The following is a 25136-nucleotide window of genomic DNA, read 5'->3' on the forward strand; positions in this document are numbered from 1 at the left end:
TGCCTTGCATGCAGAAGGATGGTGGTTTGAATCCCAGCATCCCATATGGTCTCCCCCAGCTTACCGGGAGCGATTTCTGAGTATAGAGCCAAGTGCTGACTGCTGCCGGGTGTGACCCCAAAACCAAAAAAAAAAGTCTCTTAGTAGTCAAAGTGGCAAAAGTCTCCAGACTCAAATCTAAAGTTGACTATTTCATCATAGTCATTTTTTCCAGGAACTTTATCTATTCCATGGTTTCATAAGGGAATAAAACTTTCTAGTTTTGGGGCCCGGAGAGATAGCCGATCCAGGACCTAAGGTGGTTGGTTTGAATCCCGGTGTCCCATATGGTCCCCCGTGCCTGCCAGGAGCTATTTCTGAGCAGACAGCCAGGAGTAACCCCTGAGCACCACTGGGTGTGGCCCAAAAAAAAAAAAAAAAAACTTTCTAGTTTTGACCTAACCTCTATACTACATAACAAACCAGATGTCAGCCTAGCAACTTGATTTGCACAATCATAATTTCTTTTTTTTTTGGGGGGGGGGTGTTAAAGGGCACAACGCAGGGCACTACTTAAGGCTTTCTCTTGCCTTTGAGCTAAAAGAATAACTCCAAACGAGCGTATGTGTTGCCAGCCTGGGTTGAGAATATGCAAGGCAAGCAACTTATCCACTGTACTATCTCAGGCCTCAAGCGGCAATTTTTTTTTACAGACCCTCTCTTGCCTCACATCTCAAGTCCTGCACTCTTTTTTTTTTTATCTTGCACTCATTTTAATAAAAGTAATAACTTAAATAAATGCTGGGGTCGAGAGGTAGCATAGCGGTAGAATGTTTGCCTCACACGCAGTTGACCCAGGATGGTGGTTTGAATACCAACATCCTATATGGTCCCCTATGACTGGCAGGACCAATTTCTGAGTGCAGAGCCAGGAGTAACCTGTAAACACTGCCGATGTGACCCAAAAACAAAATAAATAAGTGCTGCTAAACCCCCAGATTTAGAAGGCTGCAACAGTACCATGCACTTGCTATGCAAAAGGTAAGTCACTAATATTATCAGACAGAAAGGGTCTGTCATCATTATAAGAATGAGAAATCATTTCCAATTTTCCATCTTACTTATAGGTTGTATAGTACCAGAACAGAACTTTAGTCTTTCTGACTATCATATCTCCACAAACAGGTATGTGCTTCTCTGTAATTTCTCTTAGAAAAAAAAAAAAAAAACTGGATGGTGAGAGCAAAAAGAGTGCATACCTTCCATGCATCTGGGCTCAGTCCCCAGGACTCCATCATAAGGTTCCACAAGCACTGCCAAGATTGAGCACTGAGCACAGGGCCAGATGTAAATTCTGAGCACCATCATGACCCCAAAATCAAAAATTAAATAAATAAAAACTAAGTACTGATATATTACTCAATACATTTAACTGCCAATTTTCCATAAATGTTTTACCTAATATGACTCATTTGAACAAAGCTTACAGAAAAATAACCATTAAACTCACTTTTTCTTGATTAGTAAGGTAATATCTAAACTTCCAAACAAGATCTTGTTCTTCATATGTCAGCTGCTTAGTTGGCGGATAACTCACAATAATCTACAAAAAAAAGGGGGGAAAAACCCCAAAACATTATTGTTAAAAACATTCTTCCTCTATACTTTCATTTATTTGTCTTTTTTCATATAACTGTAATAAAACCAAGAAAATATACACAAACAAGTACAATTTAAATTTTCTACATGTTTCAGCCTTAAAGGGATATATAATTAGAGTACAAGAGAGCAGAAAAACTTGAAAAAGTTACAATCTATATAAAAATAAATCTTAACATTACTAATAGATTCTTAGAAACTAACTTTAAAAACCCCACGTAAGGGGCCAGAGTGATGGCACAGTAGTAGGGTATTTGCATTGCACACAGCTGACCCAGGACAGAACTTGGTTCGAACCCCGGAGTCCCATATAGTCCCCTAAGCCAGGAGTGATTTCTGAGCACATAGCCTGGACTAACCCATGAGTGTCACAGGGTGTGCACCGCCCCCCCCCCCCAAAAAAAAAAAAAACCACCACTTAGCAGCTAAAGCAAGTCCTCTAAAGATATTCTTTAGTTCAATGACAGTTGAAATATGTTTTGGTCTCAGGAAATGTTATTTTAAAAAATAACTTTCTGTGATATGATACGAACACCTACTATGTAAAGCTAATTTCAATTAATTGAAAATAAAAGAAGTTAAAATAACAAATGCCCACTCGTCTTCACTCAACCTAGGCAAATAAAGAGAACGAAAAATTTTCTTGAGTCAAGTCAATGCAAACAACATATGTCTGCAGGGAAGGACTTTAAGAGATGATTTACCTTAGGGAAATTTTATCTAGGGAAGCTGTTTAACACACACACAAATACATACAGGAAATGCATAACACAGACGCACGCGTGCAGCTCTGTCTCCAGAGCTAATTTATTCACTCAAAGCTTAAAAAAAACTATACAAAAGTGAAACTGCTGCAATTACATAAATCATTATCTGCAGAAAATGTATATATCGAAATCACCTTTTAAAAGTAGATTGGTTATTTCATCAGCTGTACCAAAATACCCAGCTTTTTTATTTTTTTAATTTATTCAATTAATTTTGTTTGAAACCTTCAAATTGTCTTACATTTAGTTGATCTCTCGTGGCAGCATTAGGTTTGAGATCATGGTCAGAAGGTCCACTTCTCAGACTCCGAGCTAGCTTGTGGTGTTTGCTCTCAACTAGGTTCTCCTATAAATTATTTAAAATATTTTTCAGTAAAAATCAGTTTGAATAACTAGTTTGAAATAGATATGTAAACCATTATTACTTAAAACCATTTGATAGTCATTAATACTTTTCAAAATTCAAAACGTGTGCTTCCTAGGCATCTTTTAAAAAATACATCTTTATTTGGCACATAAAAAATAAGTATACCTTATGTTTCACTAGACTACAATATGCACATGCCATGACAGCTCTGTGATGTCACATTTATCCATTACTATTATTCTTTTAAGGTTTTTACATCCTCTATTTACTCACATATTACCTTCACTCTAAAACTAGGGTGGGAAATGCCTACTTCAGATTAGAGGGAGAAATCACATGGTTCAACCTTCTGACAAGTATGCTTATCATCAGTTGGCCATGGGTCTACCTACGTATTTTATCTGTATTTCCTGAGAAAGATGACATAAATATCCAAGTGGCCCTAAGAAGAAACGTTCCCCGCCCCTGAAATCTTCTTCCCTTCTGGTCCAGACTAAAACAGTCCCACTTCCTGTTAGCAACTAGTGGCCTTGTGTTATCTCTGTACCATAACATAGCAATGTAATAACAGTCTGAGAAGATAGAAAACGACTATATTCAAAAATATCTATTTGGAGTTGAATTACCTATGGAAAATTCATCACATTAAATACTGTGATAAAATATTATAGCTGTCATTTTTAATTTTATCATGGGTGAACTATGCATGTGTATATTATTCCTAATTTTCAAACAGTTTTTGATCCCCTGAACTTTGAATTTTATGAATTCTTCATATCATAGGAAGTTAGCCTTTTGTGATATATTTCACAAAGTTTCTCCCAGATTGTCAACTGTCTTATGGCCTCACTATGTTTCTTCCATGTGATTTTTTATGCCAAATTTATTTCTAATATCATTTTTGCTATTACATCTAGATATAAAGCCCTTAGCATTTCCTCACATCTAGAAAATTTAACAACAAAATACCTTTTTTTGTTTTAATTATACCATTCATATTATAAGAACACACAGAATTTCATTTATCTACCATTTTGTTAAGGATTACTAGATTATTACCTAGGATGCTAATATAAAAAAACTTTGTTCACATCTATTTGAAGGTAACAACCAGTATAGCATGTGGTTTGAAAATTTAGGAAGCAAAGATAAAACTTGGGCTGGGCGATGGCACTAGAGGTATGGTGTCTGCCTTGCCTGCGCTAGCCTTGGACGGACTGCTGTTCGATCCCCCGGCATCCCATATGGTCCCCCAAGCCAGGAGTAACCCCTGAGCGACACCGGGTGTGGCCCGAATACCAAAAAAAAAAAAAAAAGATAAAACTTAATTTATACTGAAAGTTTAACATCGATTTTATATCACTTGATTTCACTGTACAATGGCATAAAACATACTAAAGATGGCTGTGTCTAAAAGATCTCTAAATGACACCTCTCTTTTTGAAATTCTGTTTTACCTGCAATTCTTCCTCTGATGTTAGGCATCCATAATTCCTGCTCTAAAGGTCTGTATTAACTAAAATACAGCACTGTCAGTCTCTCAATCTATTACTATTTAAATCTAGATTGGCCTCTCCAGGAAGGCAGCTAATCTGATTAGAAGTGCAAAAATTCAGAAATTGTATACAAGTTAAGCAATGAATATTATGGTAACTTCTGTGTTGCTATAAAGATACTTTTGTCTAAACTTTCTTTTAAAGCTTATCTAATTAAACTTCTGTTGTAAGGCACCGTTTCCTACTCTACTATCTCCAAATTTCAATATGTAGACATCTCAATATCATCCAAATGCCTATGACCCAAGTACAGTACTTATAATCATCACCTACTGACCTTCTGGTATAAACAAATACCTTTCCTGATCTTCTAAGTTCCTATTTCAGGATATCATCTGAGCCCTAATCTTTCAATAATTCAGATAAAATGGTGTCTCAACCTCAGTCTATCCTTACTTTATTTTTAGAAATTAGTTTATAGTTAAAATTCAATCTGATTTCATATAGCTCAGGAAAGTATATGAAATCACCACTTTGATTTTTATTACAAGTTTTGGGGCTTTTTTCTTTTTTGGTAAAGGAAATGTAGTATATGAATTAGACCTAAGTCCTAATCACTTTGAAAGTTTTTATAAGAAAACATACAAATTGGGGCCGGGTAGGTGGCGCTGGAGGTAAGGAAGCGCTAGCCAAGGAAGGACCGCGGTTCGATCCCCCGGCGTCCCATATGGTCCCCCCAAGCCAGGGGCGATTTCTGAGCACATAGCCAGGAGTAACCCCTGAGCGTCAAACGGGTGTGGCCCAAAAACCAAAAAAAAAAAAAAAAAGAAAACATACAAATTAACTCACCATAGACATCTGAGGGTCAGGAACTTTCACTATCTCAAAGCTTGTTAAAATTGGAGATGACTCATCACCATCCTGGATTCCAATGTAATAGTTAAAGTAAATGAATAAATTTAAAAAATAGCTGTAAGAAACAATACATAATAATGTATATCCAAAGTACTCTATTTAATGAACACAGGGAAAAACCCATCTTTGCCAAAGAGATAGTAAAGTAGCTAAGGCATTTACCTTCCATGAAGCTAATCCTAATTAAACCTGATATACAATTCACCAAGCAATGCCAAGAGTGATCCCTAAGCACAGGTAGGTATAGCCCTAAGTTCCTTCAACCTCACAGTAATAAAAAATTAAACTGAGTAGTAAAAATTCATATTTCTTTCTTTTTCAGGCAGAGGAGAGTCTGAAAACAAGTTGACTGCGACTGCTTTATGTTATCGGTTAAATTTTGTTCCTAACAACAACTGGACAAAAACATAAGTCCTAATATTCAAATTTTCAAACCATAAAACTTATTTTAAATATAGGACACTGGATGCTACATTAGTTACAGAAACTACAAAGTGGAAATTTGATAACTTTTCAAATGATTTTAAATAAAATTAATTCAGATAAGTAGCATTTTTAAGTTTGAGATTAAAATTGATTCAAATTTATACTAGCTAGAAACTCAGCAGTCATTTCAGAGAGAAGTATTAAATATATACAAACTTCAGTAACAACAATCAGTTCCTAAAACAAAGCTGGCATATTGCTGATAATACCATTTTTGACACATGTTAACTTCTATTTTTATCCAATTCAGGCAACAAAGGTATTTCAGAATCATAAATATTAGGGTATGCATATGGGAAAATGTTAAACTATTTAGTCAAGATGCCATAATAGGATACCTGGCATCAATTTTTTCTTGTTTAAATGCTAGAACATTTTCAATTTTAGCTATTTTAGACAAAATCAAGGAAGACAAGGAAGGCAAGTACTGTGACTTAACTTTAGTTCAATAATTGAGTCTTACAGTAAACCACAATTTCCCACAGCCGACGTTTAACAGGCTGCTTCTCAGTCACAACACCAGAAAACACACTTATCAGCCCAACTGTGACAAGTAATCTTCACTAAGGCTATCTGTCACCAGAGACAGGTGACAAGAAGTCTATTTCCATTAGATTCAATACACTGGCCCAGCAATCTTTACACTACGTGGAAATATGACAAGGTAGGTAGAGAGGCATTAATTTATGGACAATTTTCAAGAAGCAGTAGAAAGGGGTCAAGAACCTTTTCAAAAATACTTTCAATTCTTCTAATTTCTATTCCATTATTATGTCATCTATTATCCAAGTGACTTTCACAAGATCCTTCAGAGTCAATATTCAAAAGTATCCCTTATCCATTAGCATGTTTTCTCAATATAAACCCCATATGGGCAACAAATGTTTCTTCCAATAAAATTATGTGTCGTACAAATGTAAAATATTATCAAGAAACATTTCTAATAAAGCAAGTTTATTTTTCTACACAAGTTTTTCCTCACACAGTTATTTAACAAATCATGTCAAGTAGTCTGTCTTCCTTTTGTTTTTTTTCCCTTCAGAAAGCATCCATTTAATAAAATAAAAGGCTGAACCATTAACTGTCACTGGCCTTTTACTAAAGGAAAGCCATTAAAAGTATACAGATTTTTGAAAACGCACCTGTGACAGTTTTAACAAGTATCACTAAAGTGTACGTTTAATTTAAAAGTGCTGCATATGCAGTTTAAATCCCTGACAGTGATCCCCTCTGCAGTTTAAATTCCTCAGTGGTCCCCTGAGTGCTGCCACAGAGAACCCAGCCACAGAGCCAGGAGTATCACTGCTGGGCACAGCCCCAAACAAAACAAAGAGTTCTTCTTTCTCTAATCAACATATAAAAACTCCATGTATCAGTAATATCCTAAAAGATGTTTTATTCTACTAGTGCTACCTAGCAAAATTCTATCCTCATGATTAAAACATTTGTCAATTTTTGTCATGACAGAAGGTACGTGCTACTTTCCATCGTTTTGGAATAGGCAGTCAACTCCTTCTGTAGTATTTTAGCAAAAAAGTTTCAAGTATTAATGGACAAATATTTTTCAAGCAGTTATGTATTTATCAAACACTTACTACTTGGCAGTAAAAAGCAAATCAGAGCATCAGAGCGAATACTGGCTGTCATTCAGCCAAATGGTAACATGGCTTTCTTAATCATCAGTAGGCAGCATAAACGGGTGCACATTAATGAATTATTTTTTAAGCATATGCACGTGAGGATCACATATACCGTATGATATTCAAGTATAAGCTGACCCCCTAGTTTTACCCTAAAAACCTGGGAAAACTTAGTGACTCGAGTATAAGTTGAGGTGGAAAATGCAGCAGACTCTGGTAAATTTCAAAATTAAAAATATATTCCCGGGGCCATTGAGGTGGCACTAGAGGTAAGGTGTCTGCCTTGCAAGCACTAGCCAAGGAAGGACTGAGGTTCGATCCCCCGGCATCCCATATGGTCCCCCAAGCCAGGGGCAATTTCTGAGTGCTTAGCCAGGAGTAACCCCTGAGCATCAAATGGGTGTGGCCCCAAAAAACAAAACAAAAAAAATGTAAAAATATATTCCCAAACAATTACAATAATTGAGCAAATAGTAAATAAATACGTGATTACATTTACAATACATGATTGTTTGATATACTGTATACCATTCACATATCACATTAACCCAGAGTATTCAATGGCAACTTTAATAAAGTGAATAAACCATTTAAGACAGTAAAACACTGTAAATAAATGGTTAAAAATCCTGAATCCTTATACTCCAAAACCCCTGATTATAAGGATTCAGGATTTATAAGCATTTGTTTACATGACTTTACTGCCTTAAATGGGTTTTTCACTTATTAAATGTGCCATTGAATATTGTGGGTTAAATAGTTCAGTGGCATCCAGTTCAGTTCAGCTGTCTACCTCTTGAGCTCAGCACAGCCCCCTCCAGCAGATGGCAGAAGATGACTGGAGAGTACGTGCACCAAATCAAATAACCTATGTGACCTGAGTAAAAGCTGAGTTCGGGGCTTCTACTCGAGTACACACGGTACATTTCTAACACACTGCATGTATATAAATATGAAAATACATCTATAACCAGACCCCTAATCAAGCTATTGTTTTATTGTCTTACTTGTGAATTTATAGAACAATTAATCAAAAAGTTCCTAATCTCTTAAGATTTTTCTGAATGCTGCAACTGAGAACTGCATTACATGAATGATCGGCTTCTTGTAATCTTGTTGTAGCTATATGATTTGATTTGTGTATGCATAAACAGCTGCTGCTGACAGCTGTCGACTACTATCCTGCATGTCAGCAGGCAAAACTAATTTTTTAATGTTTTACCTCTCCTCTACTTTAGAGACCATAAACAGTTCCAGTGCTAATACCTTTTCATAATAAACAATACCATATTCCTTATCATCACATTTGACACATCGAAACTCAACCATCAGGTACATGAAATTTGAACTTCGTTTTTCACTCTGTTGGGAAAAAAAGAGTTATATGAAAAACTACCCTCTTTCATATGCTCTTTTGAAAGAATCAGTATGACTATGAAATACAATTTTAAACTAACTTTATTTCTTTAATATAAATGCACTATTTTATGGCTTACTCTCTTCAATTATATGCAGAACTGTTTAACTAGTATCTACCACTCACCCAGAACTCCCTCCTCAAATTTAATCACATGCTTGTTTATTCAGTCGTAAGAAATTAATTCTATAAAATTTTAAAAAACTTTGTATACAACTGGAACTTTATAAATTAAAAAGGAAAATATGGAACTATTATAAATTAAAAAGGAAAGTATGTTTTGTATTAACAATTTAAAGAGAGTGCTACAGATCAAACTCAGGACTTCAAATATAAAAAGCATACACTTTCACTGCTGAGCTACATCCCAGCCTACATATTTTCACAAGTTTAAGAAAAGGACAGTTCATCCTAAACACATTAATTACTCTAAAGGAATGACTACAGGGGGGCCAGAGAGATAGCACAGAGGTAGAAAGTTTGCCTTACATGTGGCCAAACTGGAATGGACCTGGTTCAATTCCCAGCATCCCATATTGTCCCCCAACCTGCCAGGGGCAATTTGAGTGCAGAGCCAGGAGTGACACCTGAGCACCTCTAGGTGTGGCCCAAAAACCAATCAATCAATAAAAATTTTTTTAAATAAATAAAATAAAGGAATGACTATAAATGAAAAACATAGAAGTACATAATTAAGGATAATTAAAATAATTAAAATAAAATAAAGTGAGTCTAGGAATACATAACCTCTAATAAGGTTTTCACAATTTATATGGTCTTATGAAAACTGGAATCATTTATAAATTTTAATAAATATAATTTGAGTATACTGAGAGATAGCTACTTCTTCCAATCTCACTTCTGTAATCTGGCATTTAAAAAGCCTATTCTGGGGGTGGGTTGGGGATAATAACACAGAAGGTCAGGCATTTGCCTTGCATGGGGCCAACCTGGGTTCAATCCCCAGCTACCCATATATATGGTCCTCCGAGCCTACCAAGAGCAATTTTTGAGTGCAGAGCCAGGAGTAACCCAAGTGCCACCATGTGTGGCCCCCAAACAAACAAAACAACAAAAAAGCCAATTAATTCACTATCAAAGTAAGTCCAAAAGGCTGATTAGACTTGACCCAAAGCAGTTTTTTAAATGGCTTAAAATTGGCACATACATAATCATAAATATCTAAACAATCACTGAAAATTCCAGTTTATGAAGATCACTCTTCTTCATAAAGAAGATCATGTATTTATTTGTGCTTTTTTTTCTATCTGCTCTAATCAAGTGAGAAAAGCTGAGCAAAGTAATCGCTAAGATTACATTTTCTATATCCTGTGTACCTACATTAAAAAATAAAAAAATATACATTTCGATAAGCTGTTTATAATTGTAACTATGATTGTTTTAAAAATCAAACTTGTGAGCCCGGAGAGATAGCACAGCGGCGTTTGCCTTGCAAGCAGCCGATCCAGGACCAAAGGTGGTTGGTTCGAATCCCGGTGTCCCATATGGTCCCCCGTGCCTGCCAGGAGCTATTTCTGAGCAGACAGACAGGAGTAACCCCTGAGCACCGCCAGGTGTGGCCCAAAAACCAACAAAAAAAATCAAACTTGTAGGCACAGAATATAGTATAACATTTAAAGATGCCTAGTGTTCATATTGAATACATATGTGGCTGAATAAGACTAATCCTCTTTTAAATATGAACAATTCTAGAATTTATTAAAGTATCCACTGTAAAATTAGTTTCTCTCTCTTTCCACACTTCAGAGAATAAAAAGGAAAAAACTTAAGAGAATATAATGTCAGCTGTGCCCTGTTACAGTCAGTGTAAGGTAAGCCTGATACAAATGTGATTAAGAATTATTTTGCTCTGTAGTTTCAGAATATTAGAAAAAAAACTCTGGGGAAAAAGGGGGGGGGCGGAGAGATAGCATGGAGGTAGGGTGTTTGCCTTGCATGCAGAAGGATGGTGGTTCAAATCCTGGCATCCCATATGGTCCTTTAAGCCTGCCAGGATCGATTTCTGAGCATAAGCAACCCTGAGCACTGCCAGGTGTGACCCAGAATCCAAAAAGGAAGGAAGAAGGAAGGAGGATGGGAGGAAGGGAAAGAGGGAGGGAGGGAGGGAGAGAGGGAAGGAGGGAGGGAAAGAGGGAAAGAGGGAGGGAGGGAGGAAGGAAGGGAGGGAGGGAAGAAGGAAGGAGGGAGGGAGGGAGGGAGGGAGGGAGGGAGGGAGGGAGGGAGGGAGGAAAGGGGAGGAAGGCGGGGAGGGAGGAAGGGAGGGAGGGAGGAAGGGAGGGAGGGAAGAAGGAAGGAGGGAGGGAGGGAGAGAAGGGGAGGAAGGAGGGGAGGGAGGAAGAAAGGAAGGAAGGAAGGAAGGAAGGAAGGAAGGAAGGAAGGAAGGAAGGAAGGAAGGAAGGAAGGAAGGAAGGAAGGGAGGGAGGGAGGGAGGGACGGAGGGAAGGAGGGAGGGGAGGGAGGGAGGGAGGGAGGGAGGGAAGGGAGGGAGGGAGGAAGGAAGTAGGGAGGGAAGGAAGGAAGTAGGGAGGGAAGGAAGGAAGGAAGGGAGGGAGGAAGGAAGGGAGGGAGGGAGGAAGGAAGTAGGGAGGGAAGGAAGGAAGTAGGGAGGAAGGAAGGAAGGGAGGGAGGGAGGGAGGGAGGGAGGGAGGAAGTAGGGAGGGAAGGAAGGAAGGAAGGAAAGAAGGAAGGAAGGAAGGAAGGAAGGAAGGAAGGAAGGAAGGAAGTAGGGAAGGAAGGAAGGAAGGAAGGAAGGAAGGAAGGAAGGAAGGAAGGAAGGAAGGAAGGAAGGAAGGAAGGAAGGAAGGAAGGAAGGAGGGAAGGAGGGAAGGAGGGAAGGAGGGACGGAAGGGACGGAGGGAAGGACGGGAGCAAGGTAGGGAAGGAGGGGACAGAGGGGAGGGAGGGAGGACGGGAGGAAGGGAGGAAGGGAGGAAGGGAGGGAGGGAGAGAGGGAGGGAGGGAGGGAAGGAAGGACGGACCTCTGGTATTTTAATGTAAATATATATTTATTTTTAATGTTATAACATTTAGGAGAAATTCACTGCATAATGAAAAACATAAAATCAAAACAAAATCAAGAAATATTGTTTGAACCATATAATTTAATTATAGATATGGAGCTCTATGCATAGTACATAAGACTAGCAAAATTTTACTTGTGAATAGGACTTGCAAAAGATGATTTAAGTTAACTGAAGTAAAGAGGCAACACTGTGTTGATAGATTTATCCACTACTTACTTAAATGCACATTAGCAGCCATATGGTCAGAGAGACAGTCTAAAAGTGGGGTGATCATGTATATACAGGCTTCAATTACAATACTTAGTACACTTACATAATCCACTATGTACTTTATGATTCCACAAAATATTGTAAGGAAAAAAAGATTTCCATAGTAGTAATATACCTTATAATACCTACAACTCAGGTTTCAATTCCAAATTTGTGAGATACCTAGATATAAATAGTTGTTCCCAAGAAAACTCTCAATTTAGAAATGTAGAGATATTACTTGGAAGTATAAAAGGATCAACCCACCTCATTTATCATTTCAATTTCTCTAAATGTCAATCTGTCCAGCCAATCTACTTTCACCATGTGTCCCTGGCGGTGAGCTTTGGTAAGCTACAAAACAAACACAAAGAAAAAAAAATGAACACAGGTCTTACAGAAAGGAGGAATATAAATGGTAACAGTTAACATTATTTTCTATTACACTTAAGGTACAAATTAATATAAGAGCAAAAAGAAAAATGAACAGAAAGTAAAAGATACACAGATTCGGAAACAAAAACTGTTTACAGATGGTATGATCATCTAAGTAGAAAATATATAAAAAATATATATATATATAATAAAACTCTCTTGGAACTAATTAGCAAAGTAGTAGGATTAATATAAAAAAAGATTACTACTTTCTTAATATGCCAAAGTTAAAATGAGTAGGACTTAAAGCAGTGATCCTCCAACTTCTTAAACAGGGGACCAGTTCACTGTCTCTCAGACCATTGGAGGGCCAGACTATAGTAAAAACAAAAACTATGAACAATTATATCTTATTTTGAACTGCAGAAACAAAATGGAAACAAATACAATATGTGGCCCGCAGGCCGTAGTTTGAGGACCACTGATTAATATTTCTTTAAAGTATATAGATTAGCATCCCCGAGTCAAATTGACTTAAATCTAATAGGTAACATCTATATAAGGAAAACCATAAACTCAGATGACCAAAATCAAATCAGTAAAAAAATGGATACTCTGTTCATAGATAAGAAGTTTAATGTTCTTAATATGTCAACTTTTAGGGTCAGAGAGATACTATAGAGATTAAGGTGCTTGGTTAGCAATTAATGGTATCTTAATAGATACCAATCCTGGGTACCAATATAATCTCTGAGCATCATCAGTGCTTAATTCTGAGCACAGAGCCAAGAATAGCCTCTGTTCACCACCTACAGGTGAGATTAAACCACCCTCCCTGTCCAAACTTGACCTATAAATCAGTACATTCCTAATTAGGTTCTTGCAAGTTTTTTTTCTTAAATATCAACAGCCTCTTTCTAAAGTTTATAAGAAAAAGCCAAAGATGCAGAATACTCATACGGTATTTAAAAAGAAGAATAAAAGTGGAAGACTGGCACAACCCAATTTCAAGACTTATTATAAAGCAATAATTCCCCTACCCAACACTTGTATGAAAGCAATGAAGAAACTGATAACTGATCAAAGGAATAGAATCTAGAAGTCCACATAATACAGAATACTGGCTGTGACAAAGGAGATGAGGAAGCCCAAAAGAGCAATTTTTGAAAAAGTCTTTTCAACAGCTGGTGCTAAAATATTGGAAAATACATTCACAAAAACCTTATACCCCTTATAAAAATTTGCAGGGAGCCTTGTGAAGTAAGTTTATATGTTTACCATTTAAGGTTTGAATAAAGACAATGAGAACACAATTTTGTAACCCTGGGAAACTGAGTCTAACATTATCTGAAGTTCCCGTTATCTGTTAATTTCTGTCTGCCCGTGATGGGTCCCCTTATGTAGGCATTTCTGCTTGCTCATGTATCTGTATTCCATTGCCTACTTGCAAAATTCTGCCTTTTAGAAATGTATATAAGCTGAACTTCTTCCAATAAAGGACGAACTCTTCTCACATTTTTCTCTGTCTCTGTGTCTTTGTTTTATGTCACACACAAAACACACACACACACACACACACACACACACAAAAGTGCCCACATTGTAAGTGTCCTGCGGGTTGGGACAAAAATTAACTACAAGTGTATTGTATACTTAGTGCAAAATGTGAAACTTTACCATTTAGACTATAACTACAAATGTATACTTAGTGCGAAATGTGAAACTTTACCATTTAGACTATAACTACAAATGTATTGTATACTTAGTGCAAAATGTGAAACTTTACCATTTAGACTATAACAGAGAAAAAAATCATGACATTAGTTATGACAATAACTTTAATGGTGCAATAGCAAAGACTCAATTCATTGCTCCGGTCCCCGTCTTAATATTTTGGCTTAATTTTTTTCAGATCTTCAAATCATACTTCTTTTTACTTGTAAAACTCAATGAAGATTCTAGGTCCCCATCAGGGACGAAGAGCCTTGAAAGAGGAAAACCCACCAATACCGACGCACTAACCCAATTCTCTTTAACTTGTTTTTTACTGTACTTACTTATTCTTCCTTTCTCTTCTCTCTAATCTTGTTTTTCCCCCCTTTCTATTCTAAGCCAAATCCTAACCAATTATTTATCTTTTCTTACCTCAATCATATCTCAAAAACTCAGACCCAGCCTATGAGGGTCAGGCCTCCAACAAAAACCTAAGAATAGAAAACTACTGTATTTTTTGGCGTATAAGACAACCCCCTAATTTTGCAGTTAAAAAATAGGTTTAGGCCTATATTCGCTATATCAGACAGAACGTTCCTATGCTGCAACTGTATGTACCACAGTAAGCCAATCACAACAAGCAAAGGTTCAAAGGTTATACTGTAATAGACTTCCTCTCTGACTCTGGCCAATCTGAGCAGGCTTTTGACAGTGTAGATTCCGGTCCAGAACATTGTCTCATTTGCATGCATAAAAAGCCTGCTTGGATTGGCTGGGTTAGAGACACGGTCCGAGCAGCCTTGCAGTGATTGGTCCCTTATCATAGGCACCTTTTCTGGCAATTCCCTGGTGGCTTCAGTTAATCTCCCCCACTACATGAACACCCCATCCTCGGACCCTAGCACTGAACCACCAAGACGGTTAGCTGGGTTTTGCCACAAGTGACCCCCAGATCTCCTGAGTCCTGTTTGGGAGCCCCCAAGAAAGAGATTTGGAAACTCTGCAGCCTGATTTTTTGTTTTGTTTTGTTTAGCAGCATATTGAAACATTTTTCGGGATATACTCGTCGTATAAGACCCCCGATTTTCGGTTGACCTTTTTTGTTTCAAAAGTCGTCTTATACACCGAAAAATATGGCAATGTCTGTCTTTATGTGGGCATGAGTTTGTAGACAGTGAACTCCTCTCTGCTTGCCAAACCTAAAATGTAAACAAACCATGCCCAAACTGTATATAGCCCCTCTTATATAGTACCCTCCTCCTTCAGAAATCCCTCTATTTTCTCAACCCTAATCCTGACCCATCACCCTTCCTTATTTAACCCTCTTCACCTTAGTTACTGATCAATTAGGTACTAAGCCCAACCTCCTGCTCCAATAACCACCACCAAGCTCCCAAACCAGAAGGACACCCTCCAGCCCCACATCACATGCCTCAGCAAGAAACTACAACCAACACACCTGCTACTTGATGGCCCTTCTTCTTATCCTCCTAATCATGGACTATAGAATGCTACTGAGTCAGCCCCAGAAGGACCCCAGCTCAAGGACACTTCCCTCATGGCTACAAATAACTTCATGAACCCAACAAGACTCGATGTGCGATGGAAAACCAACCTGGATTTCACCCTCCAAAAGAATACCTCAAAAAACTCAATAGAGAAGCCTATATTTCCTTTATGTGTTTAATACCTCCAAAATACCTCCTAGTCTGCTTATCCCCAAAAGTAAATTAGCCTCATAAACAGCATGTATTTGAACACCTTTCTTTTATGGTTTTTGAGCCACACCTGGTGATGCTCAGGGGTTACTCCTGGCTATGCGCTCAGAAGTCACTCCTGGCTTGGGGGACCATAATTGGACGCCGGGGGAATCGAACTGCAGTCCATCTTAGGCTAGCGCTGGCAAGGCAGACACCTTACCTCTAGCGCCATCGCACTGGCCCCTGAACACCTTTTTTAAATGCAACTTTATCTATTTCTTCTATTATCTATCTATCCATCTATCTATATTATTTTTCTTTTTGTCTTTGTCTCTCCAACTCACCTAAATTTTGGTTTTGAGTGGTATGAAAACCTACAAGAGAAGTCTTGCCTGGGAATAAAAGCCCAGGTCAAACCAGGGCACAGGGACTGTGCAGACTATCATTCTCACCTCCAAATCCACCAGCAATATAATTTGTCACCATGCCCTTTTGCATAGGCACTCTAAATAAAGGGAAAAGTTATGCACAGAAACAAGCTCTTATCTACTAGGGATAAGAACCCAAACCTTTTATAATACAGGCTCGCCTCCCACCCTGAATATATGTCACGTGGACCGAACTTGGACTCCATATGATCGGAAAGTGACCATCCAACCCAGAACCCCAGATCCCAGACATGGAACTGACACAGGGTCCCAGCAACAGCACCAGGAACCAGATTCCACCCAGGGAAATTTCGAACGCCACACTGGCACCAACTTGCACCAGTTTTACCATGGCATCCTGACACGAGGAAACAGCAACAACTTGAGCTAAGAGAGGGCTGCCCTATCTTACCATCTAGCGGTATGATACAATGGGAGATATGTTATCCTTTGCCCTACTAAGCAAAAACCAAAATTGCCCTTTACAGAAGACTGACCTTGACAAACATGCACTGGAAAGAACCTAGCAAGGGACCAATGAGGAAGTTCCCAGACTAGGCCTCAGCTTCAGATTCGTACAAAAACCAAGATCTTTAATCCCAGAGGTCTGACTTTGACAACTGCAACTGAGCAGAACATCTGGAACCATGTTGAAAGGCTAGAGCCTAGGCTCTGACCTAGAATCTGAGCAAAAACCAATTCCACTAATCACAGAAGACTGATTATAACAGAAATCCTAGAACCATAAAAAAAATAAATAAAAACCCACTCTCCTAGCCTTTGCCCTATGACCTACGCAAATAGCAAGATCTACAGCTACAAGAGGTGGGATGTCATCAACCCACACCTTGGAATTGTGTAAAAGAGTATGGAGCCTGTAGTTGTTCCCATGGCAGTATGCGTCAAGGCAGAGAAATCCATGTATCTCTTAAGCCAAGGGAATTCCTGTTCTAATTCCCTGTTTACTGTGCCTATGCCAAAAGAAAGAAGAAAGACAAAGAAAGAAAGAGAGAGAGAGAGAGAGAGAGAGAGAGAGTAGAGAGAGGAGAGGGAGAGAGAGAGAGAGAGAGAGAGAGAGAGAGAGAGAGAGAGACCCTTTTTAAGAAGTTGCTGGTCTGGTTTTTTCCCTTTTTTTTTTTTTACTTTTTGGTTTATTTCTTCATAGCTGATGGTTTTGGTTTTTAGTTTACTCTTTTTTCCTTTATCCTTTTTGTACTTTTTTGTTACTCCCTTATTGGTTTTTTGTTTTGTTTTGTTTTTGTCTTGACTCATTTTGTTTTGTTTTGTTACTTTCTTTTTTCTCTTTCCCATTTCTTCTTCAAAGGGATACTTACAGCACCTAGATAGACTCCTCCCATATCCCTTCTTATATCTCCAATAGAGCCACATTACTGGAATCACCTTGATCAGAATCATAATTGGAGGGAGAAAAATGGATGGTAACAAGACCATACAGTCGTATGTCCATTGGTGGAAATAGAAAATGACCAGACTTGAATACCAAATCCAAACTGAACAACAACAGAAATGATACCCAGTCTACATCAAGCTGTACAAGGGGAGAACAGTTGCACTAACATCACGGGGGGTAGAGGAGGTGAAAATGGGATGCATGCTGGGAACAGGAGTGTGAGGGAGGACAAACACTGGTGGAGGGAATGCCCCTCATTCATTATTACTATGTGCCTTAAATATTACTGTGAAAGATTTTTAATTTACTTTGCCACAAATAAAAAAAAAAAAAAGGGAAACTTAATGTTCCTAAAGAATTCACATTGAGTTATGCAGAGTTCAGGGGAAAAGTCTACCATAGCCACAGAAAGATGGCATAGAGTTCTATTTTCTTCAAGAATTAAGCAGCAAGGATTTAAAACTCTATTTTAAGAGGGTAGGGGGGGGGTAGTAAAAATTAAATTCTACTTAAATAAAAGAATCAAAAAACATGCCCAGACGTTTGGCAACCCTCCGCCATAACAAAGGCTGCTTTAACCAGGCCTACGAAGGGGGTTCGGGACATGGGTCACCCCAGCACCCCCTTATACCTCCTTCCTCCGGTACTCCAGGGGTTTGCCTGGCCACATGGCAGGGCAAACCAGCGAGGTGGGTCCCTTGGAGGAGTGTATGGGTGTTCCTAGGTTTGCCCCATTTCCCTCCCATCTCCACAGGGAGGGCCTGGGGGAGGGGGCTCCGACCTCCCGGCCTTCAGGCTCCTGAAGGACCTCTTTCCTTCCTGGGAGCTGAGCTGGGAGGTCCTGCCAGCATGGTGTTTGGCAGCCCTCCGCCATGCCAAAGGTTGCTTTAACCAGGCCTAGGAAGGGGGTGTGGGACATGGGTCACGATAGGTTCTGGCATTTGTACTTATCAGGGAAGTTTCCTTATTAAACCTGTCCATTGCGAAACCGCGAATATAAGAAATATATGGATATCATTGTGTTTCATCTGCTAGTCATTTTCTGAACATTGTCCATGTGCTCCTTTTATTCCTTTACTTTCTCACTCTCATCTCTTGTTACCACACGTTTAACCATTTTCAGTACTAATGATTTTTTTTTGGGGGGGCCAAGGTGGATTACATACTTTCACAGTAATTCTTGGGTGGAGTCTGAAGCTTCAGCAGGCAATGCGTCACGGCAAGGTTTCATGCTGTAGGCTTTTTGGCCAAGATAAGGTGAAGATGCAGCCTCAGTCGCCCCCCACAGCCTTCTCTCTCCTTCCTCCCCATCCCAGGGTTATTCCTGGACACCTGCTCAGGTCCAGCAAGTGGGTTCCAGTGAGGTGTGCAATTTAAAAGAGACCCCAGGTTTTCCTTGTTCATGCAAGGGGCTGGGAGGGGACTGCTGAACTCTCAACTTCCAGCAATTAGGAAGCAGAAAGCCTCTCAGGGAGTCAGAAGCTTCAGCAGGCAACAAATGGAGGACACATCGCTCCATGCTCTCTTGGTTTTTCCATGTCACCAACCAAAGTGGTTGTCTTGGAAATACCCCCCTCCCTCTTGACTATTTCTAAAACATAAAAGGGTCACGTGTATCTCCTTAGTATATCTCAGATGTATTCCCTTAACATCTATAACTCTTTTCGAATATCCTCATATAGGTGACAAATTTTGCCCACTGGATTTCTTATTTGATTGCTTGATTTTCCCCCTTTGAGACCTGTTTTATAAGCAATACTGGTAGAAGAGTATCGCTGTATAGATTTCATGCTTGTATCAAGTTAAGGGGAATGTTGGACTTTATTCGTCAGCCCCCAGATGCATCAACAATATCTTGTGGCATTGCTTCTCTTTTGCATAGACACATTAAAATGGGGAAATAATACATATGCAAACAAGTTCTTATCTAATAGAGATGGGAACAAAAATTTGGTAATGTAATTAGGCCTTTTACCCTTAACACTGGCATAATGATTTGTCTCAGGCCTCAGAAGAATGGGCATCGCCCATACACACCTGAACAATGGATACCATCTATGGAAACAACCACAATTGTCTTCAACATTACCAGGATCCAAGCCTCTACCAGGGAAGACCTACCACTGCTTTGGCAGTGACTTACTCCAAAGAGTGCTCCCAACACCCAGAAACGACTCAGCAACAGTCTGTATGCAGGGCAGATCGCTCCGCATTTAATGGTATGCTGAAACTAGAGGATGCTCCACATCAGCCTGACATCGATGAAAAGAAATGCACAGAATCCAGAGTCTTTAAATATAAGAATCTGATACCAACAACAGCTGAAGTGTAAAAAAGTTTTCACTGGGCACCTTGAGAATGACTGGAGTTGGACGGACGGGTTTTGCCTGGAACCCAGAGTCTGTCTTATACCAATAAACTGAGGTGAGGCCTTTTTTAGTAATCAGGTCAAGGATTTTTTCCATTTTATCCATTTTTTCTGGACCTATGCAAACAACAGCTCTTGCTACTAATCACACCTTTACTTTTTTTTACTTTTATCCTTAAGAAAAAAATACAACTTACTGAACTTAAAAACAATTGTAGTAGAATGCCTGTCTCGAATACAGGTAGGGGATGGGAAAGGGGAAGGGGGGTAATGTTCACTGGTGAATGGGGGGTGTTCTGGTTATGACTGCAACCCAAATATGATCATGTTCCTTAAAAAATATATTTAAAAAAAAAGAATGAATGAGGGAAATGGAAAACCAGTTCTAGAGTACAGGTGGGGGGGTAGGATGGAGGGAGATTTGGGACACTGGTGGTGGAATGTTGCACTGGAGATGGGGGGTGTTCTTTACGATGACTGAAACCTAATCACAATCATATTTGTAATCAAGATGTTATAAATAAATAAAAATATTTTTTAAAAAAAGAGTGATTTGTGAGCACAGAGTCAGGAGTAAAACTCCTAAGTGCCACCAGGTATGGCCCCAAAAAACAGAGAGAAAGAGAAAAAATAAAACATTAGCTTTAGGGGGCTGGAGTAGTGGCGCAAGAGGGTAAGGCGCCTGTCTGTTTTGCACACACCAGCCTAGGACGGACTGCGGTTTTGATCCCCCCGACATCCCATATGGTCCCCCAAGCCAGGAGTAACCCCTGAGCATCACTAGGTGTGGCCGAAAAAACCAAAAAAAAAAAAAATTAGCTTTAGGGAAAGTGTGTAGGGAGTTGCCTTGGATGTGGCTGAACTAGGTTCAAGTCCTGACACAAGCATCATATATGGTCTCCCCTAGCACTGCTGGTAGTGATCTGAGTGCAAAACCAGAATAACTCTTGAGCACTATCAGGTATGGCCTTAAAACAAAACATAAAAATAAAAACAGAAGCTGTATTTGTTTATTATACCGTATTATCCGGCGTAAAGACGACTTTTGAAACAAAAGTCAACCAAAAACTGGGGGGTCATCTTATACGCCGAGTATATCCTGAAAAATGTTTCAATATGGCCGGTAAATGAAAATTGTCCTGAATATTGCCACAAAACGAATTTTCCAACTCGATCCTGCACAATCACTGCAAGGCTGCTCGGACGGCCTCTCTAACTCAGCCAATCCAATCAGGCTTTTGAGCATGCAAATTAGACAATGTTCTGGACCCGAATCTACCAAGGTAAAAAGCCTACTCAGATTGGCCAGAGTCAGAGAGGAAGTCTATTACAGTATAACCTTTGAACCTTTGCTTGTTGTGATTGGCTCACTATGGTACACACAGTTGCAGCACAGGAACGTTCTGTCTGATTCAGCGAATATAGGCCTAAACCTATGTTTTAACTGCAAAATTAGGGGGTCGTCTTATACGCCAGCAAATATGGAAATTACCATAAATATAGAAATTGCATTCATGGGGCCGGGAAGGTGGCGCTAGAGATAAGGTGTCTGCCTTGTAAGCGCTAGCCAAGGAACGGACCGTGGCTCGATCCCCTGGCGTCCCATATGGTCCCCCCAAGCCAGGGCAATTTCTGAGCACTTAGCCAGGAGTAACCCTGAGCGTCAAACGGGTGTGGCGCAAAAACCAAAAAAAAAAAAAAAAAAAGAAAAAGAAATTGCATTCATGTTTTTTAAGAATAATATTGCCGAGTTGCCATCACTTTTTTATATTTTAGATAAATTACAAAAACACTTTATACTAATCCATGTTCATTTTGTATGTATATATAAATTTAGTTGGATATAAGTTACATGATTTTGTACAATAGATTACACATTCTTAAATTGTTGTATCTAGTCTAATATTACATTTGCATGTACTATTTCAAACCACAATTTCTTAGTGGAGCCTAGGGTTCCAAAAAAAAGGGTCTAGATTGACAGGATCTGAGAATCTGAGATGCAGATCTAGAAGGCAAATGTTAATTCAGGAAATAATCCAAACAGTGAAGAGGTTTAAGAATGGGTTCAGGAAATCCAGCACTCAAGCAAGGAATTCAACCACCCAAACTTTCTGCTCCTTAGAAGGAATGGAGCTCAATGAAAAAAAGACCAAAGAATGAACACTTGCCATTCTTAGAACCCTGCTTTTATTGACAAGAATTAGGTCACACCGCTAGAGTAGGAGAGGAATACCAAGTAGGAAATAATCCAATATCAGATCCCAGATTACACTTTAGGCTGAGGGGTATGAATATTGATTAGGGAAGGACCAGTAAACCAACAACAATTAGTCTAAGTTTTCCAAGCAATTGCAGCAATAAAATTCACTATCACTACAGAAAAGGATACTATGTATAAAGAGTTCATTAATATATTCACCTCCCAAAACATACCTTATCAATACAATCATTGAGACTACATACAAGGACTGCAAACTGTTACATTTTGAAAATAGTAATTATATAATTATGTGGCAAATGATTATTTCAAGTCTACTAAACAATTCAGTTAAATGTGTTTTTACCCAGAATGCCTATTTATTAGAAATAGATTCAGAAACCAAGAAAGGTGTATTTAAGTAGCTGTTATAAACACAATGATCTCTGAACTGTCCATATCGTAATAGCTAAAAATACAATGACAAGAACATTATTATGATTCCTATCATTACCAAAGAAAATGTAATTCAACTATTTTATCAGTAAAAATACACAAGCAGTTATTAATATGCCATTGTGGGCATGCTATAAATCCAGAGTTTTGCCTATCAGTCTGGTCTGACAGTTATAATGTATCTCATTACGCGTTATACTTCCCATAAGTTTTGATAGCTTTATTAATTTTAAAGAGATTTATGAAAGCAAAGATTCCATTTATCAAACCATCTTCGTCAAATAAGTCCCCTACATCCTCATTCCTCTAACTACAAAATGATAGACACTATATTGGTTTGATATAATCAGACTATCAAAAATAGAGAAAAGGGGGAAAAAAAGGATGAGAAAAAAGGGGAAAAAACTCACTAAACTAGATTTGTTGTAAAATGTTATATAAGCTAGAGAAAAAAATTGTAGTTTATTATTAAGACTTTAATATTACAAAAATATTCCATGTGTTGGTGAACTTGTGCAGCTCAATCAAACTCATATCATTCAAGTATTCTATCATCTTTCGGAATTGGCTCTCCCAAATTTAAGGCCATTCTACTTAACATTCTTGCTATAAGGACTATTTTGTCTAGTCCAAAGTCCACATAAGAATCACCGTATCTGGGGCCGGGAAGGTGGCGCTAGAGGTAAGGTGTCTGCCTTACAAGCGCTAGCGTAGGACGGACCGCGGTTCGATCCCCCGGTGTCCCATATGGTCCCCCCAAGCCAGGGGCGATTTCTGAGCGCATAGCCAGGAGTAACCCCTGAGCATCAAACGGGTGTGGCCCAAAAACCAAAAAAAAAAAAAACAAAGAATCACCGTATCTCATGTACTTTCGAACTATTTAGATACTAAAAGAAAAATAATAATTTGCTTTTCTTCAAACTTGCTGAGTATTATTTTGAGGCCAACACTAATCAATAATAGAAACTATTATAATATTTCTTGGGTTAATTATAATACTAAAGCATAATGTAGCCTCTGTATAGCTTTTCCCAAAGTTTTTGCCACACACCCTTCATCAACTATTCCTGTAGCTTATAATTAATCCTAGAACATCTGCTTCTTTTTAGTCCTTTCAATCTTCTTTAAAAGAGTAAGAATTGGATGTGAGGGCGATCTGGCTGTCACCCTATTGATCGCCAGGGTTGATTCGGCTGATCCAATTGGCTAGCGGTGTCCTCCCTCACACTCCATGTGCATCCTTCCCCAAGCTGTGTGCTCGGGCTAGACAGTGGTCTGAAGCTGTGGCTCGCAAGCCACATGAGGCTCTATACATTTTTTTTTAAAGGTATTTTTTATTTAAACACCTTGGTTACAAATTTGATTGTGGTTGGGTTTCAGTCATATAAGATGACACCCCCCCATCACCAGTGCAACATTCTCACCACCAATGTCCCAAATATCCCTCTCCCCTCCCCATCCCACCTGTACTCTAGATAGGCTTTCAGTTTCCCTCATATATTCTCATTGTTAGGATAGTTCGCAATGTAGTTATTTCTTTAACTAAACTCATCACTCTCTGGTGAGGTTCATGAGGTGGGCTGTAACGCCCAGCCCTCCTCTCTTTTGACCCTGAAAATTGTTGAAAAATATCTTTCATTTTTCTTAAAACCCATAGATGAGTGAGACCATTCTGCATCTTTCTCTCTCTCCCTGACTTATTTCACTCAGCATAATAGATTCCATGTACATCCATGTATAGGAAAATTTCATGACTTCATTATCTCCTGACGGCTGCTTAATATTCAATTGTGTATATGTACCACAGTTTCTTTAGCCATTCATCTGTTGAAGGGCATCTTGGTTGTTTCCAGAGTCTTGCTAAGGCTCTTTACACTTCTAAAGTGGCTCTTCTGTGTGCCCCCGGCACTCCAGGAGTCAGGACTCTGCTCCTAGCCTCTGTCAGTGCTAGCCCTGTGTGCAGCTCCTGCTGCCAGCTCCAAGAGTGTAAGATACCCAGTATCAACCCTAAACAAAGGTGTTCCCCCAACCTCACTCTTTCTTAAACCTCTTCCTTTGATATGTAAAAGCCCACTGAATATGTACTTTTGTCTCTCTCTCTCTTGACCAGAAGCATCCTGGTATTGGGGATTGGTTTTAATAAAGAAAGAGGTGTTCTAGCTTTTGAGCTTGAGGCAGAGAGTACAGGTAAAAGGCCATGGACTCCATGATCCTTTCCTGGCTAGCTTGGTTTATTATTTCTTTCCTGCTACCCTGCTTCTTCAGACCACGTTGGGTGGGGTAGAAATACAGTGCATGGAGTGATCTTAAAACACATATTTTAATTTGCACACGAGTGGGCATCTTCCATGAAGGGATTCTCAACCCAGAGTTTTCTTTTCTGTGGATTCTCATGTTCAGAGTACTCATGATTAAAGTTGTGAGCTAATGCCCTTAAATGCTGTTTTTCATATTGATTATGACTTT

General features: G+C 38.9%; 1 protein-coding gene across 1 annotated transcript in view; it reads right to left on the minus strand.

The window, feature by feature from the left end:
• Positions 1-25136, minus strand: part of LOC126001931 (phosphatidylinositol 3-kinase catalytic subunit type 3) — a 160840-nt gene that overhangs the window by 104746 nt on the left and 30958 nt on the right. Inside the window, exons 5-9 of the mRNA XM_049769125.1 lie at positions 12287-12373; positions 8576-8671; positions 5118-5189; positions 2647-2751; positions 1490-1582 (exon numbers count right to left, since the gene is read on the minus strand). Of these exons, the coding sequence (XP_049625082.1) occupies positions 1490-1582; positions 2647-2751; positions 5118-5189; positions 8576-8671; positions 12287-12373 (453 nt within the window). The remainder of the gene's footprint in view (positions 1-1489; positions 1583-2646; positions 2752-5117; positions 5190-8575; positions 8672-12286; positions 12374-25136) is intronic.

Source organism: Suncus etruscus, chromosome 2 (genome assembly GCF_024139225.1).
Source record: "Suncus etruscus isolate mSunEtr1 chromosome 2, mSunEtr1.pri.cur, whole genome shotgun sequence".
Classification (NCBI taxonomy): Eukaryota; Metazoa; Chordata; class Mammalia; order Eulipotyphla; family Soricidae; genus Suncus; species Suncus etruscus.